General features: G+C 50.9%; 4 protein-coding genes and 2 non-coding genes across 7 annotated transcripts; 2 read left to right on the forward strand and 4 right to left on the reverse strand.

Annotated features, from left to right (window-relative positions):
- UBXN1 (UBX domain protein 1) lies at positions 1-2,935 on the forward strand. 2 transcript variants are annotated; one of them, XM_021684931.1, is made up of 10 exons: positions 1-101; positions 210-297; positions 437-490; positions 580-686; positions 768-837; positions 1,294-1,485; positions 1,580-1,631; positions 1,791-1,901; positions 2,435-2,627; positions 2,793-2,935. In XM_021684931.1, the coding sequence occupies exons 2-10, from the start codon at positions 239-241 to the stop codon at positions 2,840-2,842; spliced, it is 888 nt and encodes a 295-aa protein (XP_021540606.1). In that variant the 5' UTR covers positions 1-101; positions 210-238; the 3' UTR covers positions 2,843-2,935. The 2 variants fall into 2 exon arrangements, with proteins under 2 accessions (XP_021540606.1, XP_021540607.1); XM_021684932.2 differs by having other exon boundaries at positions 47-101; positions 580-674.
- Positions 2,936-4,295: 1,360 nt separating this feature from the next.
- LOC110575902 (ubiquinol-cytochrome-c reductase complex assembly factor 3) lies at positions 4,296-5,619 on the reverse strand. The gene is made up of 2 exons (XM_021684930.1): positions 5,425-5,619; positions 4,296-5,321 (listed from the first exon to the last, which is right to left on the reverse strand). Exons 1-2 carry the CDS (start codon positions 5,542-5,544, stop codon positions 5,172-5,174), a joined length of 270 nt encoding a protein of 89 aa, XP_021540605.1. The 5' UTR covers positions 5,545-5,619; the 3' UTR covers positions 4,296-5,171.
- A 4,718-nt stretch (positions 5,620-10,337) lies between these two features.
- On the reverse strand, positions 10,338-11,235 carry CSKMT (citrate synthase lysine methyltransferase). Its single transcript, XM_044919300.1, has 2 exons — positions 11,169-11,235; positions 10,338-11,006 (listed from the first exon to the last, which is right to left on the reverse strand). Exons 1-2 carry the CDS (start codon positions 11,233-11,235, stop codon positions 10,351-10,353), a joined length of 723 nt encoding a protein of 240 aa, XP_044775235.1. The 3' UTR covers positions 10,338-10,350.
- Positions 11,236-11,278: 43 nt separating this feature from the next.
- LOC110575900 lies at positions 11,279-11,798 on the reverse strand. The gene is made up of 3 exons (XR_006540931.1): positions 11,779-11,798; positions 11,398-11,489; positions 11,279-11,301 (listed from the first exon to the last, which is right to left on the reverse strand). It is a non-coding gene; the product is annotated as a citrate synthase lysine methyltransferase (transcript).
- LOC123326308 lies at positions 11,569-11,717 on the reverse strand. Its single transcript, XR_006541012.1, has one exon. It is a non-coding gene; the product is annotated as a small nucleolar RNA SNORA57 (small nucleolar RNA).
- An 89-nt stretch (positions 11,799-11,887) lies between the features above and the next one.
- C11H11orf98 (chromosome 11 C11orf98 homolog) lies at positions 11,888-13,491 on the forward strand. Its single transcript, XM_021684929.1, has 4 exons — positions 11,888-11,973; positions 12,121-12,245; positions 12,969-13,066; positions 13,151-13,491. The coding sequence occupies exons 1-4, from the start codon at positions 11,935-11,937 to the stop codon at positions 13,258-13,260; spliced, it is 372 nt and encodes a 123-aa protein (XP_021540604.1). The 5' UTR covers positions 11,888-11,934; the 3' UTR covers positions 13,261-13,491.
- Positions 13,492-16,673: the final 3,182 nt, after the last annotated feature.

The raw sequence follows: 16,673 nt of genomic DNA on the forward strand, positions 1-16,673 counted from the left end.
CACCCGTCCACGCCCGCCTCCACGTGACCCAAACAGATCCGGGCACTTCCGCTTCCCCTGGGCTTTCTTCTCGTCAGTGTCGGCTGCGGGTCGGGCGCCGGGTGAGTGAGAGAGCGCCCAGCTGGGGCGTCGGGGGCGGGACCGCGCGCGGCTCGGGGGCACCCCGCGCTGACCCCCGCCCCTGCGCCCTCCTTCTCGCCCTCCCGCAGGTCCCCGCGGAAGCGGCGGTGGCGGCGCCATGGCGGAGCTGACGGCTCTGGAGAGTCTCATCGAGATGGGCTTCCCCAGGGGACGCGCGTAAGGCAGCCCCCCAAACCCTGGCCCACGGGGATCGCGGGCCTGTCTGGCCTTTCCCCCAGCCTGGCCTCAGGCTCCACGCCCCAGCCTGACCAGCACCATGGCTCGCGGGCGCTATTCACGGTGTTTCTGCCCCCAGGGAGAAGGCTCTGGCCCTCACAGGGAACCAGGGCATCGAGGCTGCAATGGACTGGTGAGCGCTCAGACCGGGTGGCAGGGGCCTGGGGGGCTGCTGGGAGGGGCAGCGTCAGTGTTAAGCTCCCTCCCGACTTTCCCTGCCAGGTTGATGGAGCACGAAGACGACCCTGATGTAGACGAGCCGCTCGCGACCCCCCTCGGACATGTCCTGGGAAGGGAACCCACCTCCTCGGAGCAAGGTGGCCCTGAAGGTCCTGACTGAGGGACAGTCTGATTATTCACGTGCGCTCGAGGAGGATGAACGGGCAATAATACTGATTGCTTGTTTGTAGGACCCGGCTCTGCGGCCGGAGAAGGCAAACCCACTTTGAGTGAAGAGGAGAGACAGGAACAGACTAAGAGGTATAGTAAGGAACAGTGTCACGTTTCTGAGGGTCACCTTCCACCTGTCCACAGTACACAAGTCTGACTAAAGAGCCTGGATCTTAACCCTTTCCCTCTGTCCTGCCTTGGCAGTTTCCTTTCTGTTTCTTTCATCTCTCTTTGGACACGTGTTCCCGCATTTCATTTTGTCTTTCATTTTATTTTATTTTTTTTATTTGACAGAGAGAGACACAGTGAGAGAGGGAACACAAGCAGGGGGAGTGGGAGAGGGAGAAGCAGGCTTCCCGCGGAGCAGGGAGCCCGATGCGGGGCTCGATCCCAGGACCCTGGGACCATGACCTGAGCCGAAGGCAGACGCTTAATGACTGAGCCACCCAGGCGCCCCTCCCGCATTTCATTTTGAATCCTGGTTATAAACTCACCTTCTCGATCTATGTCCATTTTTTTTTGAGCTCCTTCTTTTCTGCAACACAGGATGTTGGAGCTGGTGGCCCAGAAGCAGCGGGAGCGGGAAGAAAGAGAGGAGCGAGAGGCTTTGGAACGGGAACGGCAGCGCAGGAAACAAGGGCAGGAGTTGTCAGCTGCTAGACAGCGGCTTCAGGAAGATGAGATGCGCCGGGCTGCTGAGGAGCGGAGGAGGGAAAAGGCTGAAGAGTTAGCAGCCAGGTCTGGGTGATGGGGATGTTGGATAATCGAGGAGGCGGGAAGCTAGGTTTGCTTTGTCAACGTCTGACCTACTTTCTTCCTGTCTGCATTCCAGACAGAGAGTCCGAGAAAAGATTGAAAGAGACAAAGCAGAGAGAGCCAAGAAGGTAGGTGATTGGGAAGACACTGGAGTAAGGAAGTAGGTGGGCTAGTAAAAAAAAAAAAAAAAAAAATCCCTTTTCTAGCTTCAGGGGGAAAGGATTGGCATACGATGCTCCTCTCAAGAGTGGGTGAGGGCCTGATCAGTGTTTTCCTTTATCTTCCAGTATGGTGGGAGTGTGGGTTCTCGGCCTTCACCAACAGAGCCAGGTCCTGTTCCCTCCTCTCCCAGCCAGGAGCCTCCCACCAAGCGGGAGTATGACCAGTGTCGCATACAGGTACTGATTCTAATTCCTGTCTTGCTTCTGGGACCCCTTCGTTGGCCTGTAAGACACCTGGCTCAGAGCTTTATTCAGTTGGGTTCTCTTTGCGAAACCTCTTCCTTCTTTTGAAGGAAACTTTTTGAAACTTTTGAAACCCTATCTCCTCTACTCTTGGAAAGATATCAAATTTCTCTTGCCCTGGTCTTAATTTAAATCCATACCTCCCTTTTACCTCAGCAGTTACCTTTTTAGTTGTTCATGTTTTCATTTAGTTTATTACACAGCTATTTGCATGATGGGGTATTTAGGTATTTTTGTTACGATCTTATCCTTGTGTTTGTTAAAATGTGAGGAAGCTGGAGCCTCTCTTCACTGCTTAGTAAAGCAGAGAAGAAGTGGTTGTTCATCAGGGTGCTTCAGATAGTAATTACGCTGGTTCAGTCTCTCGAACAGGAAACAGAAGCCAACTTTGCAGCTCTTGTTTTCCTTACTTGGGCACCTCCTCAGGTTTGATGCTCCCAACACTGTATTTCTCGCTCGCCCTCCAGGTCAGGCTGCCAGATGGGACCTCACTGACGCAGACGTTCCGGGCTCGGGAACAGTTGGCAGCTGTGAGGCTGTATGTGGAGCTCCACCGTGGGGAAGAGCCTGGGGGAGACCAGGACCCTGTGCAGTTGCTCAGTGGCTTCCCCCGACGGGCCTTCTCAGAGGCTGACATGGAACGGCCTCTGCAGGAGCTGGGTATGACACCTGGGACCAGAAACAGGGCTTGCGGGGGTGAGGGGGATGCCTGAGAAAGGAAGGAATGCCAGGAGAAGAGACTTTGTGGAGATGGAATGAGGCCAGAAATTTGGGGGGGCAAAAGGCAAGGATCTTTGTGGTCAAAGCTGTTTTCTTCCATCTTAGGACTTGTGCCTTCTGCTGTCCTCATTGTGGCCAAGAAATGTCCCAGCTGAGAGGCCTTTATCCCACCATCCCTCTCTGACCTCTTCATCTTTGATAAAGCACTGACATCTCCTTCCTAATAAATAGACCCTCTGAGTTCTGTATGTGCCTGACTCCTTCCTGAATGGCTGGGAGGGACAAAACTGAGGCAGGGGAAGAAGCCAAAGGGAAGGCATTTAGGATAGGCCCTATTTTTCATTTTAAGTTTCTTTTTTTTTTTTTTAAGATTTTTTTTTCAGATGTTTTTCTCTTTTTTTAAAAGATTTTATTTTTGCGAGAGAGAGAGAGAGAATGAGCCTGGGGGAGCGGGGGGTGGGAGGCGGAGAGAGAAGTGGGCAGTCCGATGCGGGACTCGATCCTAGGACCCTGGATCACGACTTGAGCCGAAGGCAGACGCTTAACCGACTAAGCCACCCAGGCAGCCCTAAAAGGGTAATTTTTTTAATGTAGCCATTCACAAATGGCCAGGGGAGCATTGCAGTGACCTTTACAACTGCATTTCCTCTTCACTAAAAAGTATTGAGTACTTAATATGCACCACACAGTTTTAACTGCTGTATATGTATTAACTGAGGTAAGAAGGCAATTATCTGGGAATAAGTACAAGTATCCCATTTTAGAGATTGGGACACCAAAGCACATGGCTTGTTGAAACCAACACAGGTAACCAACAGTAGAACCTGGACACACCTGGGGAAGTCCCGACTCTAGGGCTCAGGCTCTCAACCTCCAAGCTCCTGCATCATAGCCCCTCACCGTTGCTGATCACCTCACCCTAATGTTCCCTCAAAGAGCTGCTAACCTTTTCCCTGTCATTCCCAGGCTAGGAAAAAGGCCACAAACCAAAGATCACACATAACAAATGTGTTTGGCTTAGGGCTTCACCATCCAGCAGCTGAAAACAGCACCAATGCTCCCATCTGGGTTTACACCTCAGTGTTCCCAAGCTGTATTTACTGTTCTGGCTTTATTTAATTAAATAAATATTTATTAAATAAGCAGGCTTTTTTTTTTCCCTTCAATTGAAATCTGGCTTGGAACCACAGGATGTAAAATAGACAACAGGGGGCACCTGGGTGGCTCAGTTGGTTAAGGGTCCCACTCTTGGTTTCTGCTCAGGTAATGATATCGGCCTTGTGAGACTGAGCCCCCCTCCTCCCACCATCTGCACTGAGCAGAGAGTCCGCTTATGACTCCCTCTCTTCCTCCCCACCAGGGTTTCTCAAAATTTTTTTTTTCTTAATTAAAGAGTTTATTTATTTATCAGAGAGAGACCACAAGCAGGGGGAGCAGCAAGCAGAGGGAGAAGCCGGCTCCTTGCCAAGCAAGGAGCCCAATGCGGAGCTCCATCCCAGGACCCCGGGATCATGACCTGAGCTGAAGGCAGGCACTTAACCCAGCCACCCAGGCGTCCCTCAAATAAATTAAAAAAAAAAAAAAGACAACAGGGAGTGAATTGGTTGACTCGGATGTGGGGTGTGACCCAAATGCCAGCTTTATTTCATTACTTCAGTGGCATCTACAAGAGATCCCATGACTGGATTCGGAGATTGTGAACTACTACCTTGAAATCCCTTGGAAGGGGAAACCATCCCCTACATTTATTGAAGGGCTGTTCTGTGCCAAGCAATACACTTTACATTTCCAAGTTAGTCTTTTTACAACAACCTTCAAGATAATTACACATTTTATGGAACAGGACTGAGGCTCAGAGAGGTTTTGTAATATGCAGGACTTTAATCAAGATCTGTCTGACTCAAAGCACGCTCCTTTCACTCCTAGCAAATTGGCCTCCAACGGTCCAGTATCCCCAGAAAGCATCATGGCACATGCTAAATGCTAGCAGCCCCTCTCCAACCTCACTCAAAGAACAGGAAACCCAAAGCGTCCTCCATGGGCATCTATTGCTACAAGATTTTCCAAGATAGTTTTGATTTCGAGAATGTCGCCTGGTTATCACCAAAAGTACACTCAAAACAGACCACATGCCCTGACTTGTGTTTTGAAAATGTGGTCGCTGCTGGGCAGTGCAGTGGGAGCCACAGTCTTCCACGTTCCCTGCACGGATCCCGAGAACACTCTAGACATAGGCGTCAGACCGCAGGGCTCACTGGCCGGAGGAACATGATTTATTGGCTCCTTCAGTTCTCACATCCGACGCCCCGGCCCGCGACGTAGAACGTGAAAGCGCAGTCAGTGCAGCGTCTGCGGGTGGAGGGGGGACGTGCTCACCCCGCAGCGGCTCCCAGGGCCGGACTCCCTACCCGGCCTACGACGGAGAAGCCGCGTCGGACTCCTGCGCGGGAGCAAGGTCCCAGCGCCCACGAGGGAGGTCCGGGCTCACGCTGACCTCCCGCCGCCGCCGACCTTCCAGTTCTTCCTCCAGGCCACGTTCTCCTGCGTGGCCGCTGCCTCCTGCAGAGTGGCCAGCACTAACTCTTTGGTCCTCGCCGCCTCGTCCCTGCGCCGCGGGTCCTGCTCGGGCATCTCCTGCGAGCAGGAAGGGAGGTTCGTAGCCCTGACCGCCGCCCCCCCCCCCAAGCCAGGGGCTCTCCGTCCGCCCACCCCACCTCGCACCCCCAGTTACTCCCACCTTCAGCATCGCCTGCTTCTGCTGCTCTCCCGGGGTCACGAGGACAAAGAGCGCGGAGCCCACGCCAGCCCCCGCGCCCAGGAGGGCACCCACGATCAGCGCTTTGCGCAAGGTCTCCATGGCCGACCGCGCGCCCAGTGGGGCGCCCTCCGGAGCCTCCCGCAGCTTGGGAAGCCGGCCACGACGTCTCGCTGCCCCCCGCGCAGGCTAGAGCGGCGCGTAGAGGAAACCATAGAGAAGGGGCCCGGCTAGAGAGGGCCTGATCGGCCAAGACCTCCGAATCTGGAGCGCCTGCGTCTTAAACGACCGGGTTTGGCTGGGAAGGTTGAGCGCGTCCCGAAGTGGCCGCGAGGGCCGAGCCCCGGCCCCACTGTCAGGAAATTCCAAGTGGGATTGCTAAGGGGAGCGTGCGTGTCAGCCTGGTTGCTGTGGGTTTTGCAGTTGCCCAGTTCCGAAATCTGCTAGGAGTGTGCTCTGTAGTTTCCTACAATGATTTGTGCTTTTTCAGTACAGCACATACTGCACATCCAGATGCTTACACACATCAATCTACTGACCCCCTCCAAATTCCCTCAATTTATGAACAAAAACTCAAAGCCAAGTGTACTGGGTGAGGAAAAAGGTATATATATATTTATATATATATATTTTTTTTTTTTTTACTTTTTAAAAGATTTTAAGTAACCGCCACACCCAATGTGGGGCTCGAACTGAGGACCCCGAGATCATGAGTCGCAGGCTCCACCGACGGAGCCAGCCAGGCACCCTATTTTACTTGTTAAATAAACGTGTTGAAAGTAAATTTGTTGGGGACGCCTGGGTGGTTCAGTCGGTTAAGCGTCTGCCTTTGGCTCAAGTCATGATCTCAGGCTTCTGGGTTGGAGCCCCACTTGGGTCTCCCTGCTCAACTGGGGTCGGCTTCTCCCTCTCCCTCTGCCCCTCCCCACTGCGCGTGCTCTCTCAAGTAAATAAAAAACCATTTTTTTCTAAAGATTTTATTTATTTATTTGACAGAGAGAGACACAGCGAGAGAGGGAACACAAGCAGGGGGAGTGGGAGAGGGAGAAGCAGGCTTCTCGCCGAGCAGGGAGCCCGACGCGGGACCCAATCCCAGGACCCTGGGATCATGTCCTGAGCTGAAGGCAGACGCCCAACAACTGAGCCACCCAGGTGCCAATAAATAAAATCTTTTTTTAAAAGGGCGCCTGGGTGGCTCAGTTGGTTAAGCGACTGCCTTCGGCTCAGGTCATGGTCCTGGAGTCCCAGGATCGAGTCCCAGGATCGAGTCCCAGGATCGAGTCCCGCATCGGGCTCCCTGCTGGGCAGGGAGTCTGCTTCTCCCTCTGGCCCTCCCCCCTCTCATGTGCTCTCTCTCATTCTCTCTCTCTCTCAAATAAATAAATAAAATCTTTAAAATAAAAATAAAAAAGATTAAAAAAAAATCTTTTAAAAAAAGAAAGTAGGGGCGCCTGGGTGGCTCAGTCGTTAAGCATCTGCCTTCGGCTCAGGTCATGATCACGGGGTCCTGGGATCGAGCCCCACATCGGGCTCCCTGCTCGGCGGGGAAGCCTGCTTCTCCCTCTCCCACTCGCCCTGCTTGTGTTCCCTCTCTCGCTGTGTCTCTGTCAAATAAATAAATAAAATCTTTAAAAAAAAAATTAAAAATTAAAAAAGAAAGTAAATTTGTTGTTTTTCTCATCATGGTATACCCTTGCACCCCCCACCCCCTGCCAATGAAAACTCTGAATTTGGAGTAACATACTGAATTCTAGTTTGAAGAAGAAAGCACCTTTTAGTTGGGTATCTCTGGGCAAGTCATTTAAGTTCTTTGTGCCCACCCAGGGAGATCTGGATCAGGAAATAGGGCTAATGACAGTATCTATCTCATAATTATAGAATAATTAAATGAGTTTATATATAAAGCATTTAAAACAGTTCCTGGCAAATAGTTAACACCATATGAATATTCGTTAAATAAGACACAAAGAAACATGTCAAATTAGGAGACCCAGTAAGCAAAGGAATCAGGAAATTTTAAGTTTGTTAGCAAAGCTCTTCACTCACAAGACTTTCATCCAGATGCCCTTGTTCAATCTTATCCCTCCTGCCTTTCCCAGTGTCACCCAGGGAGTGAGGAGACATAAAGCTCCTATTCCACCTCTTGGGATTTTCCCCTCCCCTGGAAGGCCCATAATCTCCTAGCTTGTCATTCTCTTCTCAGAAGTGATTAAGGGGCCAGGCTCCAAAGATTAAAGGAGCAGTCTGTGGAGGGTACTGAGCAGGGGTACTCCACTTTGAGTTCAACCACTCTGTAGTCTAAGAATTAGCACCCATGGCCCTTGTGCCAGGGAGCAGTGAGGATGGCCCTTGGCCTAGAGATAGCCCAGGCTCCTCCCAGCACCCGGAAAGTCCTCAGCTGACCAACCCTCTGTGGATGGACGGAGGAGAAATTGTCAGGGTTGAAGGCCACCAGGATGTTCAGGTTAGTACTTCTCCACCCTGTGTCCGGCTGCTGGCTCATCCTCCAACTTGGTCCAAGCACCCTGCTATCCCGATTCAGGTTGTCTCTCAAAAGACCCACCTGCCCTCCATTGTGGTGGAAGCCTCTGAGGTGAGTGAAGACAGCGGGGAGCTTGGTTGGCCGCATGAGGAACTGCTGCTGCTCACCGATGAGGAAGAGGAGGCCGAGGTGTTCTTCCAGGACCAAAGTGAAGAGCCAGGTGAGGGAGGCAGCTGCTTCAGCGGGGCTGTTGTGACCTGGGTGTTCTGGGCAGGACTGAGATAGGAACCTCAGCTGTGTCCCCCGTGCCAAGCAATACAAGCATACAGTAGGTGCTTAGTAAATGTAGTGGGGAAAAAAGTAGAGGTGGAGAGAAAAGTCAAGGTGTCTGGCAAAGTTGAACTTCAGAGGGAAGTTCAGAGGTCAGATGGGTCTGAGGGTGATGCCTTTTAATTATTCTTAATGTTTTAAAATATTCACATTGTTTGGGGAGCCTGGGTGGCTCAGTTGGTTAAGCGTCTGCCTTCAGCTCATGATCCCAGGATCCTGGGATCGAGTTCTGCATCGGGCTCCTTACTCAGTGGGGAGCCTGCTTCTCCCCTGCCTGCCGCTCCCCCTGCTTGTGCTTGCTCTCTCCCTCTGTGTGTGTGTGTGTGTGTGTGTGTGTCAAATAAATAAATAAATAAAATCTTTAAAAAAAAAATTCACATTGTTGTGGGGGAAAAAAGGTAATAAAATCATCCCAAATCAACTACCCAGAGATAAGTTACATTTTGGATGCCTTTTCTTCCAGACTTTTCCCCATGTCTGATACTGTTCTAGAAGCTTATTTATTAGCATTTACAGTGTGCTAAATGCTTTTATCTCATGATTTTCAGAACCCAGTGAGGGAGATCCTTTCATCCTCATGAGGAAACAGGCTGTGAAATTAGCCTTTTTTTTTTTTTTAAGATTTTATTTATTTGTCAGAGAGTGAGAGAAAGAGCACAAGCAGGGGGAGCGGAAGGCAGAGGGAAAAGCAAGCTCTTTGCTGAGCAAGGAGTCCGATGTGCGGCTTGATCCCAGGACCCTGGGATCATGACCTGAGCCCAAGGCCGACACTTATCGGACTGAGCCACCCAGGCGTCTCAAAGTAGCCTTTTTTTAAAAAAAGATTTTTTATTTTATTTAGTTGACAGAGAGAGAGCACAAGCAGGGGGGATGGCAGAGGGAGAGGGAGAAGCAGACTCCCAGAAGCATCAGGGAGCCCGATGTGGGGCTCAATCCCAGGATCCTGGGATCATGACCTGAGCCAGATGCTTAAGGGACTGAGCCACCCCGGCACCCCTGAAATTAGCCTCTTAATTATAATTGCTGTATTACTTTTTTCAATAAGAAAAAAATACACAAATTTGTTTCATCTTTTAAAAAGTCAGTAATAGATCAGGAATACTTTTCATTCTTAATGGGCTCTTCAACTCCTCTCTCCCCCAGGCTGGACTTGGAGCCCACTGGACCCCAGATCTCCCTTAAGATCCTTTAACCCAGAACTCAGCTGGGGGCAGGAACAGGGAGAACAAGAGGTCTCCTGGATTCCTGAGGATACAGAGTATCAGGAAGCCTCCAACCCCTGTCCTCTCTGGAACCCAGCAGCCAGCTCCCGTGTTTGTAGAAGCTGCTTTGTGGAATATTCACATCTCCTGCCTCCCAGGAGCTTTGAGGGTAAGTATTGTTCTGTCTCCCTTCACATTTCAGTGGTTTGTTATGAGGCCCTTCTATCGGTTCTTTCAGTCTTCTCCTTTTACAGGTGAGGACAAGAGGTGTAGGGGTGAGGCCACTGGCTCACACAAGTCAGTCAGTACTGGAATTTGGATTAAGAACCCCTCTATTAAAAAACTCCTCCAACAGGGGCACCTGGGTGGCTCAGTCGGTTAAGCACCCAACTCTTGGTTTTGGCTCAGGCCATGATCTCAGGGAGGAGCCCTGATTTGGGCTCCGCACTGGGCATGGAGATTGCTTGGATTCTCCCTCTGCCTCTGCCCCTCCCCCTGCTCGCTCACTCTAGAATAAATAAATCTAAGAACAAACAGACAAATCCCTAAACTCCTCAAACAAACAAACAAAAAACCCCACAGAACTCCTGTGTTTTTAGGAGTTCCAGTTCGTTGGGGCTGGGGAATGAGCCCCTGCACCTTCTCTACTCAGCACTCCGTCTTGTGCCTGGCATTGCTAAATGCTCCACGTTTCACCTATCATCATATGTAATCCCCTAACTCCGGGTATTATTCCTCCTTGCTGCCAGAGCATGAACTGGGGCACAGAAACATTCAATACTCTGTGCTCCCAGCTAATAAATGTGGAGGCCAGGCCTCAAATCCTTGCTTCCCAGTCATCTTACAAAGTTGAAAAGCTACCCAACAGGAAAATTCGGGTCAGGACTGAAGTCTTTAATGAGAGCCTTGAACCAAGTAAGCAAAGTAGGTGATGCCCCCGAAAGGGCCTAACTCCTGCACAGTCACAGTCCAGCCTGGGGACCCTTGCTCCAGGCAGGGCAGCCGCACATCAGGGTCCTCATCTGAGAACTGAATCAGGGTCCCCTGGGGGCTTAGGACCCTGAGGCACTCTGACAGAAGCTGGTAAGCCCTGGGCAGACCACCTCGGGAAATAGCATCCCAGGTACCCTTATCCAGCACTAGCTGGAAGGAGCCTGAGGAAGCCACTGGCTCCAGGTTCTGGGCATCAGCCTTTATGAAGTGGAGTCGGGAAGCAGGATGCCCAGGACAGAGGGGTGTTTGGCCTTGACCACCTTCCAGGAGACTCTTCATGTGGGCAACAGCCACAGGAGAGAAGTCCACCCCCAGCACATCCACGGGATGTGGGCACTTGGTGTAGAGGCCTGTACACAGGCTGGAGGTCCCACAGCCCACGTCCAACACCCTCGGTGGGCAGGCAGCCCGTGCCTCCTGCAGCAGCGGAAGTAGCAACCCCTGGGCTTCCTCATACCCAAAGAACCAGTCGAACGTGGGGACGCTGCCCCTACGGGCATCGGCATGGAGCTTATCCCAGAGGCGACGGTCGGCCAGGCAGCTACCAGCCAGGGAGCCTGTGGACACGAGTGGAGTACGTGTGTCACCCAGCGCCCAAGTTCCATCAAAATGCTGCAGAAACGGTGCTATGTACCCTGGGGTTTGAAGAATCACAATTTCAGGGACTAGATTCCCAGGTCACTAAGAACCCTCCCTCCCACTCTGTCCACCTTCCCTACCCGCCAAAGCGCGGCGCGCCCCAGCCGCCAGGGTCGCCACGTGGAGGGTTCGGCGCAGCGCGGCCATCTGGAAATCCCGGCAAGGTCGGCCAGAGAACCTTCTGCGAAATGTCGCCCGCACTCCCGCAGGAGCCTGAGGTCCAAGAGAAAAGCTGCAAATTCCGCTCTGTGGAATAATGCTTACAGCCTCCCTAACAACAACCTCGGAAAAAAGAACGCGGACACACACCTACTAGGGTAGGAACTGCCTTTATTGTTTGCAACGGGCAGTGAAAGAGGAGGGGACACGACAGCTCCGGCTCCAGGGACGGTTCCAAGGACCTGAAATCAAAGGAGAAGGCTAAATTAGCACACCAGAGAGGAGCCCGCAGAACCTTGGTTCCATCACGCTTCTCGGAGCCCGTGTCCCGGCGTTTGAGGATAGAACTGGCGGACTAGAAGCCGCGGGCACCGAAGACATGACGCCGAGGGGGCCGGAGCCCTTTCCCTCTGCCTCCGTACATTACGGGGACCGGGACCGCACACCCGACCGCCGCCAAGAAAAGGAGGGTGCGCAGGCCTCGCCCAGAACCCCCACCCTCGCACCCAGCTCCACAACCGAACCACGTACCTCCCCGAACGCCGTCCCGCGAAAGACACGTAACGTCGCCGAGCGCTTTTATATAGCCCTCAGGACCCGTCCCCGAGCTGCGATTGGCTCGCGAAGGCTGAGGGGCGGGGCCGGCACTGACGCTGCGCAGAGCCAAGACGCGGTGGTGGAGCCAACATGGGCGCTCCCGGCGGAAAGATCAACCGGCCGCGAACGGTGACTGTGTGGGCGCCCCGACTTTGTTTCCCCATGCGTCCTGGAGCCCTCTAATCTCGCCAGAGATGGGAATCTATGGGCTGGAGTCGCCGGGTGCGGGGTCCCGGGTCGCGGCTTCCGTCTGATTAGCATCTTCCTCCCCCTTAGGAGCTGAAGAAGAAGCTGTTCAAGCGACGGCGGGTGTTGAGCCGGGAGAGGCGACTGAAGCGCCGGGTGATCGGGGCTGTGATAGACGAAGGGCTGATCACGCGGCACCACCTGAAGAAGCGGGCGTGAGTGCCAGACCCTCTTCGCTTTGCTCCTCCCCACCGAGTCCCCTTTCTCCTTCCTGCCGAGCTCCACCGCAAGTATCCCCTCTGCTTTCCGTGCGCAATGACTTTTATATAAGCAGCGTTTGTGTCTACACTTCGCTATCCTGTCACAGGACCGGTAGCTCACAACCTCTCTGGGTCTTGGACCCCACTGAGAATGTAAGAACTCTCGACTCACCCACCTCCCCAAGTACCATTGTACGTCCACACAGATTTTTTTTTTTTTAAAGATTTTATTTATTTGACAGAGAGAGACACAGCGAGAGAGGGAACACAAGCAGGGGGAGTGGGAGAGGGAGAAGCAGGCTCCACGCAGAGCAGGGAGCCCGATGGGGGACTCGATCCCAGGACCCTGGGATCACGACCTGAGCCGAAGGCAGTCGCTTAACCAACTGAGCCACCCAGGCGCCCTGTCCACACAGATTTTTATAAATAAATTTAAAGCACACACAGGACGCCTGGGTGGCTCAGTTGGTTAAGCGACTGCCTTCGGCTCAGGTCATGATCCCAGGGTCCTGGAATCGAGTCCTGTATCCGGCTCCTGGGATCAAGTCCTGCTCCATGCGAGAGAGCATGGGGGGGGGGAGAGTCAGAGGGACTCCCCCAGAGACCTTTTCAATAGCCAGAATCAACCTACCTTGGTTCAGGTTAAACTGGATATCTTTGCTCCTACCGACCCTTCAGGTCCAGTGCACGTGCCAACATTACTCTCTCTGGGAAGAAGCGCAGAAAGCTCCTCCAGCAGATCCGGCTGGCCCAGAAAGAGAAAGCAGCCATGGAAGGTGAGGCCGGGGCGCAGAGGTGGGGTAAGGGGGCAGCCTGGATTCGTTGGGGTTCTTTAATGCTTCCTCTTTCTTTTTGGTCAGTGGAAGCCCCCACAAGGCCAGTCAGGACTAGTGAACCACGGCCCAAGCGGCAAAAGAAGACAAAAGCCTCCCAGGATGTAGACATGGAGGACCTTGAAGATGATAACTGAATCTCTCACCCCTTCCACCAGAAGATTCTCAGCTGGAGCCAGAAGGACTCTGGTTGTTTCAGAGGACTTTGGAGAAAGCATTGCCCCTTTTCATTCTCCTCAGACTCCTCTTTCTTGACGGCCTAGTGACCTGCCCCAGAGGGATGTGTTGAGAGGAAGAGGTGGAGAAAAAAGACTGGAGAATGGGGCTCCCTCGCAGTCAGCTCCACTTTTAATAAAGCCCTAGAGTTCTCACAGAGAGGCGTGTGATTTAATGTGGGACCGGGAATGGGCCACGGGAATTGGGCTATGGGTGTGGAAACAATTAAGATCCGGGAGCTCACTTGAGCTAAGGCAATGAGAAGCCAGGCTCTGTGATGATCCTATCTCCCTAGTGGGTGACACTCCCAACTCTCCATTTCTGACAAAAATTCAGCTTATTGCAGAGATGGTAGAGGAGATAAGGGTCCTGATATCAGCCCTGCCACTGCCTCTGTGTGACCAGAGGGGGCAAGGCACTTTATGTTATGTTTGTCTCCACTTCCTTTGCTGGATTTTATAAATATATAATTTATTTTTAAAGATTTATTTATTTTAGAGAGAGGTTTGCAGGGTGGGGGGGCAGAGGGAGAGGGGAAGCCAACTCCCTGCTGAGTTCAGAGCCCTACAGGAGCTCCATCTCACGACCCTGAGATCAACTCTAAGATCATGACCTGAGTGGAAACCAAGAGTTGGGTGCTTAACTGACTGAGCCACCCAGGCACCCCTACTGGATTATATTTTTAATTTTTTTTTTAAAGATTTTATTTATTTATTTGACAGAGAGAGACACAGTGAGCAGGAACACAAGCAGGGGGAGCGGGAGAGGGAGAAGCAGGCTTCCCACAGAGCAGGGAGCCCGATGCGGGGCTCGATCCCAGGACCCCGGGATCATGACCTGAGCCTAAGGCAGACGCTCAACGACTGAGCCACCCAGGTGCCCCTTTAATTTTATTTTAAGTAAGCTCTACGCAGGACTGGAACTCATGACCCTGAGATCAAGAGGTGCATGCTCTACAAACCGAGCCAGCCAGGCATCCCAGGATTATACTTTTAATAAACTGAAAACCAAGCATTATTTTTCCCATTTAACATTCAGAACTTCTGTTGGATGCGAGGGCTGGGATGTTTAAAGTTAAAAGCTGCCTGTGTGGAGGTGTGTTCAACAGAGGAAAAGCATATTCTGTCTGTCTTGTTTAATCAGTGCAGGCTTCCTGGAAGAGGGAGGGTTTGGGCCCGTGTTGCACCTCCCAGCCCAGCTTCATATTTTGAATTTCAAACCTTCAGTAAAGTTAAGAAATTAGTACAATGAACCTTTACATATGCACTGAAATGCACCAGTTTTTATCATTTTCCTACACTTGTTCTATCTCTATGCACTTGCAAATATGTATGTGTCTGTATTTTTGTCTTTGCTGACTCATCCGAAAGTCAATTGCAGATGAGATTTTACCCCTGAGAACATTCTTCTATATAGCCAAAATACTATTGTCACACCTAACACATTCAACATTGGCTAATACTGAGTTTTTCATATTCTAATTTCCTTAGTTCCAATAATATTCTTTTTTTTTTTAAAGACTTTATTTTTAAGTAATCTCAACACCCAACATGGGACTCAAATTCATAACCCCAACATCAAGAGTCAGACATTCCACCGACTTAGCCAGCCAGGTGCCCCAGAAAAGACATTTTTAATATTTTGGTATACCCATTCATAATTTTGTTCTACCCCTGTATCTAAGGCAGAAGGAACTGGCTGTGTTCAAAGAAGTTTCTGTATCCGGCATTACGCTGAGTCTTTTAAAGTGATCTTTGTAAAACATGTGTGAGATAGGAGACATCATACCCATTTTACAGATGAGGAAATGGGCTTCAAACAGTTGGGTCACTGTCTCGGGATTACATTGCTGATAAATAGCAGATATGAATCTAGATCTGTCCAACACCAAAACAAGGCACTTTTAGATTATGAAATCCTTAAGAGCAAAGACCACATAACAGTCTCATTGCTAGAGAACTTACCTGGTTCAAAAGTCCTTTTACAGATCAAAAGTTGAGGCTCTGAGATGGGAAGTGTTGGGTCCAAGTTTGAGGCAGTGTTAGGAGCAGAAAATGTCTCATATTACTGTTCTAGAACAGATTTTGCTAGTAAGTAGTATATACACTTTGTAAGTGATTGAACTTCTAAAATGTAAGAACAAAAAAAGAGCCATAATTAGTCATTTAGCTTTAAAATTTTTTTTTTTTAAAGATTTTATTTATTTATTTATTTGACAGAGAGAGACACAGCAAGAGAGGGAACACAAGCAGGAGGAGTGGGAGAGGGAGAAGCAGGCTTCCCGCGGAGCAGGGAGCCTGATGTGGGGCTCGATCCCAGGACCCCGGGATCATGACCTGAGCCGAAGGCAGACGCTTAACGACTGAGCCACCCAGGTGCCCCTTAGTCATTTAGCTTTTAAAACACAATCACTTCAAAAGTGTTATTGGAAAATCGACCTCCGTGCTTCAGAGCCAAAATATAGCAGGAAGACAAGAGTTGGGGATAAAGAGGAACAATAGCTTTATTTTTATTTATTTATTTATTTATTTATTTTAAAGATTTTATTCATTTATTTGACAGAGAGAGACACAGTGAGAGAGGGCACACAAGGGGGGAGTGGGAGAGGGAGAAGCAGGCTCTCCCCTGAGCGGGGAGCCCAACGTGGGGTTGGATCCCAGGACCCTGGGACCATGACCCGAGCAGAAGGCAGACGCTCAACCATCTGAGCCACCCAGGCGCCCCAAACAATAGCTTTATTGCTTTGCTGGGCAAAGGAGCCTGCAGCAAGCTATGGCCCTCAAAAACTGTAAGCCTACCGGGAGGAAGGGGCTCAGAGGAAGGTGCTGGGGGGTTTTATAGGTAAATACAGGATCTAGCTGGTTTCTACAGGAATTGTGTAGTGCTGCCAGCCTCCTTAGTCCTTTTCAGGGTGGTACCAGGTTCCTGAAACAAAAGGCTAAAAAAGGAGGTGAGGAGGTTTGCGGGAGAGGGAAAAGTTTACTTTAAAATCAAGCTTCGCGGAAGCATTAGTGCAGTCATTTTGACTTTTGTTCAATTCTATGTTTTTAAGTGGTTTCAAAAGTATCTTCAGGAACTGCCATCTGGTATTATTCTAACTCACACTTCCACTGAGAGCAGTAAGCCTTCTGGCCTCAGAACCAATTTTCCTTTTCATTCATTCAACCAACTACTAAGAACCTACTACAACGTGCTAGGCAAACACTGTTGTAGGGGATGAGGATATAGTCTTCAAGAAAATAGGGAAAGTTCCTGTTGTCAAAGAGCTTCTTTTCTGGAGTTTATTCAACAAATAAGGAGCGCCTGGGAGACTCAGATGGTCAAGCGTCTGCCT

This window comes from Neomonachus schauinslandi, chromosome 11, assembly GCF_002201575.2.
Source record: "Neomonachus schauinslandi chromosome 11, ASM220157v2, whole genome shotgun sequence".
Taxonomy (NCBI): Eukaryota; Metazoa; Chordata; class Mammalia; order Carnivora; family Phocidae; genus Neomonachus; species Neomonachus schauinslandi.